This window comes from Rutidosis leptorrhynchoides, chromosome 3 (genome assembly GCF_046630445.1).
Source record: "Rutidosis leptorrhynchoides isolate AG116_Rl617_1_P2 chromosome 3, CSIRO_AGI_Rlap_v1, whole genome shotgun sequence".
Lineage (NCBI taxonomy): Eukaryota > Viridiplantae > Streptophyta > Magnoliopsida > Asterales > Asteraceae > Rutidosis > Rutidosis leptorrhynchoides.
This window is the reverse complement of record NC_092335.1, coordinates 21,843,741-21,849,549: the sequence shown is the minus strand read 5'-3', so window position 1 is coordinate 21,849,549 and position 5,809 is coordinate 21,843,741. Positions and strand designations below refer to the sequence as shown.

General features: G+C 34.8%; 1 protein-coding gene across 1 annotated transcript; it reads right to left on the bottom strand.

The window, feature by feature from the left end:
• Positions 1–297: 297 nt before the first annotated feature.
• On the bottom strand, positions 298–2,860 carry LOC139895829 (uncharacterized). Its single transcript, XM_071878381.1, has 2 exons — positions 2,204–2,860; positions 298–656 (listed from the first exon to the last, which is right to left on the bottom strand). Exons 1-2 carry the CDS (start codon positions 2,671–2,673, stop codon positions 413–415), a joined length of 714 nt encoding a protein of 237 aa, XP_071734482.1. The 5' UTR covers positions 2,674–2,860; the 3' UTR covers positions 298–412.
• Between the last annotated feature and the right edge of the window lie 2,949 nt (positions 2,861–5,809).

The following is a 5,809-nucleotide window of genomic DNA, read 5'->3' as shown; positions in this document are numbered from 1 at the left end:
CATTATCTACTTCAACAAGTGATGGCCTTCACGGCTTCATTTCAAGTGCCAGTCATCAAGATTGCGCGCACCGGTCAACAGGATTGCAGAAAACGCCTAGTGTTTGATTTTATGAAGACCACTTAACAGATTACAGAGAAAATATGAAATCCTAGATGAATATGACCATACATATACATAAATATTAAGTATAACAAATAAGAGAGAACTAAATAAGAAACAACATATAGATACACATCTCAATGTTTCATACAATAATTGCTCTAATGAAGCACTTGAATGCTACAAAATCAATGACAACAACGCAAAACAACAAGAAATTTTCATTTAATCAATGACTACAAATAGAAACGGTAACAAACAAGAGATATCCATTTAACATCTCACTGAACGTTTAATCATCTACTTGTTTTCATGAAGGCACGTTGAAATGAAACAGCCATGAGATGACAAAGGCAAATACCATACAAGCTAGCAAAAAGTTAAGAAACCGATGACCTTGCCAGAAGTTATGTGTATCTGATGTGGTGGTCGTGGTCCCACCAGGTACGGGAGCTGCTGACATGGCATCATTAGATTCGTTCCACTGTTCCATTAGTTCAGCCTCGTTTGCACCAGCAACATTCTGCGCAATCGATCCACAAATCTCACATGTTCTGCGATTTTGATTGTATCAAGTCAAATTAGTATACCATTTAACTCAACTAAACAGATAACGGATACATATGTTTAGGATCATGGTATTGGTAATTAAGTACTGAGACGCAAACTAAGATTTTGGTAAGCACAAGTGAATCAAGTACATGAAAATAGTGATTTGTGGTGTAAAGTTGAAAAGCAAGAAAGGGAATAAGAAGAATATACGTTTCTGAAATGAACAGCAAAAAAAAAGAACAAAGAAACGCACTTGTGTTTACAATAAGTAAGAAATTGTGCATTCACCGAAGATTGTATTTAATATGTGCTAGTGCTATATAGCACCTGATGCAAAGATATTGTGTAAAAGCTTTCAAGATTACAAGGCTAACGAAAAAGATCAATGTTGGTGATTTTGTCCATGAAACTGGGATCTCAACACTAAAAAGCATGTTGTATTTAAGGATAGATACAAGAATCATGTGTCGTATCATACAAACAAGTGTAAAGAGAAAGAGTTTAACAAGTGCTTATGTTGATTTGAGTCAAAAGAAGACTTGTAGACAACAAAAGAGAAAGCAGAATTGAAAAGAATAAAAGCAAATTCCATCACAGTTAAAAGATGAATAAACCAATTTAATGTTTTCTATACTTATTCTTAACAACACAAAAAGGATTATTGGTTGCCAAATTCTTTAGCAATCAGAATCTTTTCGTTACATATAATCTGCCTTTATCGACTTTATTTCCTGCATTATTCTCTCCTTTCCTTCCCTAAAGTGTTGACTGCATAATTAATCACCAAAATTTGTTACTGTTGCTTGCTACATTGTGCCTGGACTTCTCATTTGGGTGCAGACTATTTATAATTACCAACACTTACAGTAGTTCATAATTACACTTATGAGCTGTTTACTTTTTTTTTATGTATTAAATCATGTTTCCATTTGCCTCTATTTGAAAAGAGGTGTTTGAAATTATGTCTCCTGGAAACAACTAATTTTCAGATTAAGTGACAGATTAACAACAATTTTACCTAATGAATTAAGAGTTGTATATAATATGGAAAGTAAACAGGCACTTAATGCACTTAATCGCTGAAATGAAAATTAGGGTTGTTTAGATGCTTCTAGTTTTAGGTCAACAAAAGTCAACTACATTATACAATCAAGACTTTCAAATGGGCAAGAATGCAGCCAGAAAACCACAAAAGCAAACACACTAATTCAATTTCTAGTACAATATGAAGACCTAAATAAATCATAACAAGAAGGTGATAATAGAAGCCTATGAACCTTGACCGGTCAACAAAATTTAATCTAGAGATAAATTTTGTTTATTATTTTCACGCGAAAACATGTATTTATCATGACATGTTGAAAAATGCAAATGGGTAGGTGGGGTAAAATATACTAATCCAAGTTTTTAGATGGTGTTTGGTACTTTTCACACATAAAACAAAAAAAATTAATCATAAAAGATGGAAAAATGAAAATGGGTAATGAAAATATTGAAATTAAACTGCTAAAAAAAAGAATCTTGAAATAACAGTTAGGTGGGTACTCACTTATTTCCCTTGATCTTGAACCAAGCTTCAGCACAATGTTTATGAGCAGCAGCTAAATCATCTTTACAAGAACAACCTAACTCCATAGGAATCCCATTTCCATCCTCAAAATCTTGATTATTATCATCACTAGTATTAGTTAAATCAAGACTCAAATGACAAATTCTACAATCCCTTTCAATTTTAGACAAATGTAGGTTATTACTACCCTCATCACCATCACCGCCATGGACCCTACCACCACCGCCACCACCACTTTCCTGATCCACCACTGAAAACTCTGACACGGTGGATTCCCTTCTTTTGTCCACGTCATCAACCCCTACAATCTCGGTGGTAGCTATAGTACTAACTTCACTGGCATCAGATGACCGTGAACTGCCGCTAGTGGTAGTTGATTGACGGTGGGTATGAAGTCTATCGCCACCGCCGGATTCCAAATCGAGATGGGGTTCTTGAAAAGTTGCCATTTTTGGAGAAATTTTATGAGAAATTGTTTTTCATGTAATGAATTAGTGAAGCTGGTGAGACCATGAATGCTTGAAAGCACTCTTGATCTCTTTATTTTTGTTTTTGTGTATTATTAATTAAATAATGAATAAACAAAATATAAAATTATCAAGAGATAGCCATGGTTGGGAGGAGAGAAAGCTTGAAAAAGTGATGAATCTATACGTGTAGAATTAAATAGGAGTAGTAGCACATACAGCACAGGAACAGAGAGGGAAAAATAAAGTTTTATTTCATTTAAATTCACATTCAGTAGAATAAGATTGATTCTCTCAATTTCCAAATTACCACTACATCCTAACCAACACACAGAATTTGGTCGTTTCACCCCATCCCCCCCAAAAAACGCGGCCAAAACGACAAGGAGGGGAAAAAGGGGGAAAAAAGCCAAAAAAACCCCCTACAAAATGTGACAACTTACACCCAAACCCTCAAAACAGGGGTGTAAAGTGTAAACTTAAACAAACTCCACCCATACTTTCAGCGGGACATATCTTTCCGCCCGGCTCGCGTTAAATTTTTTCAACCCCACCGTTCAACTCAAAAAAATCTAACGAACACAACGGGACTAACTAGACGCGAAACGGACACTTCTAAAAAAACGCTAAATACCTCGGACTATATTCAATACATACACACCCCTCTAATAAACTACCCAAACTAACTACATCATATCGATATTTTAGTTTCCCTTTTTTTTTACGCAATCTTCCTGCTGTTAAAAACGCATAGGCCATTACGTACACTAGGTACTAACTACGTGTATCTAAAAACACCCCCAACTTTCGCACAATTTACACATCACCCCCTCAACTTTACACTTTTTCAGGGGTAAAAAATGTAAATATATAATTTTATTAAAGTTTGATTACCCAGTTTGACCAATGATTCACGAACGCTATAAGTTGTATATGACATGATGATACATAAATGAATAAATATATATGTTTAACATGATAAAACATTGTAGTTTTAGTTCAAACCGATTGTAGCTTTTAGTTTACGTTCACATTACAACCGGTCCCTATATCCTAAATGTCATGGAGGTTTCGGCCGTTTCAGTTACAACGCGATGTCGTTTTGAGTTTGCGTTCACACTACAAAGAGCCCCCCAACTTTCGCACAATTTACACATCGCCCCCTCAACTTTACACTTTTCCAGGGGTAAAAAATGTAAATATATAATTTTATTAAAATAAAAAAAACTTACTCCACCCAAACTTATAACGGGCTCCATCTTCTCACTCAGTGCGAGTTAAATTTTTCCAAGGCCACCGTTCAACTCGAAAAAATCTCACGAACCCAACGGGACAAACTATATGCGAAACGGACATCGTTAAAAAAACACTAAATAACGGGCCCTATATTTTTCCCATACTAAATGTCATGGAGGTTTTGGTCGTTTCAGTTATAACGCGATGTCGTTTTGAGTTTACGTTCACACTACAAAGAGCCCCCCAACTTTCGCACAATTTACACATCGCCCCCTCAACTTTACACTTTTACAGGGGTAAAAAATGTAAATATATAATTTTATTAAAATAAAAAAAACTTACTCCACCCAAACTTATAACGGGCCCCATCTTCTCACTCAGTGCGAGTTAAATTTTTCCAAGGCCACCGTTCAACTCGAAAAAATCTCACGAACCCAACGGGACTAACTATATGCGAAACGGACATCGTTAAAAAAACACTAAATAACGGGCCCTATATTCACGCTCAGTGCGAGTTAAATTTTTCCGAGACCACCTTTCAACTCGAATTAATTTTACAAACACAACGTGACTAACTATACGCGAAACGGATATCGTTAAAAAAATTAAATATTTCGGGCTAAATTACATACATATACATGCACGTCCAACAAACAACGCAACCTATTAGATATATTAGGTACCAAACAAGGTATATCCAAATTCGACCGCGCGCCGAATACAACCGCAGCAACGCGCGGTCAAATTTTTTCTAGTTATTTATAATTCTAGATATTTTTGGTCTTTTTTTTTTTTTTTTCTTCTTTATTTTTATGAAGGCCCAAAGTGGTCGGTGGTGATTGAACCTGGATCTCCTTTGAAAATTCCAAACAACCAACAACTCAACCAACCCTGTGAGGTTATGATATTTTTGGTCCTTCTAGAAACTTAAATAAAGAAACACAAATAACATGGACCTGCCTAAATATACATTAGTTATAACATACGTTAATTATTAAATCATTTCCGATCATTACATCATTCTTCAGATTAACACACTATTATATCAGCGATTAGGGATGGCAATGGATACCCGATCCAGTAGATATCCATCCGATCCACCCGATTATTCGTGAATATGGACGATCTAATGGATATGGATATGGATATGGACGAAAAAATTTCATCCATGGATGAACCCGCTTCCACCCGAAATAACTAAATATATAAATTTATCACTCAAATTAGTATCATTTATGTAGTGATATTTCATTAATTATATTCATATTCATCTTTCGTTATATTTTCTCTAAAAATATAACTTTATTCTTATATTTTATTTTGTTTAATTTAAATGTATTTATCGTACTTTGGTGGTTTAAATGTGATTCCATGTAACTAAAAGTAAGCAACTTGCATGTCGATATCTTTACACATTTAATAGGCTATTTATTGAATATTTGTTATATAGATTAGTAAAAATGTGACTTTCGGTCGCATAAACTATTAAAAAATATTACTTTTGATCGTATATAATGAACCACCGCTTATAATTATTAAAAATAAGATAAATTTAAACGGATATGGATAATTATCCATTAACCCGCTTCAACCGACGGATATGGATATGGATGGATGAAAACTAAAAAAAATAAATGGATATGGATACGGCCTCACCCGATCTATATCCGATCCATTGCCATCTCTATCAGCAATACATTATCATTTCCTTCTCATTTCTCGCATCACGAACCCTTACATTTCTGGCATCACTAGAAATTTTTTCGGGTTTAATCAACCACCACTTTTGAAGAATTTTGAACAACATTTTTTTTACATCAGTTTAGGATCACCCGAGGGAGAATAAACCACCCACGCGTTCATCTCCCGTAATTGCATAACC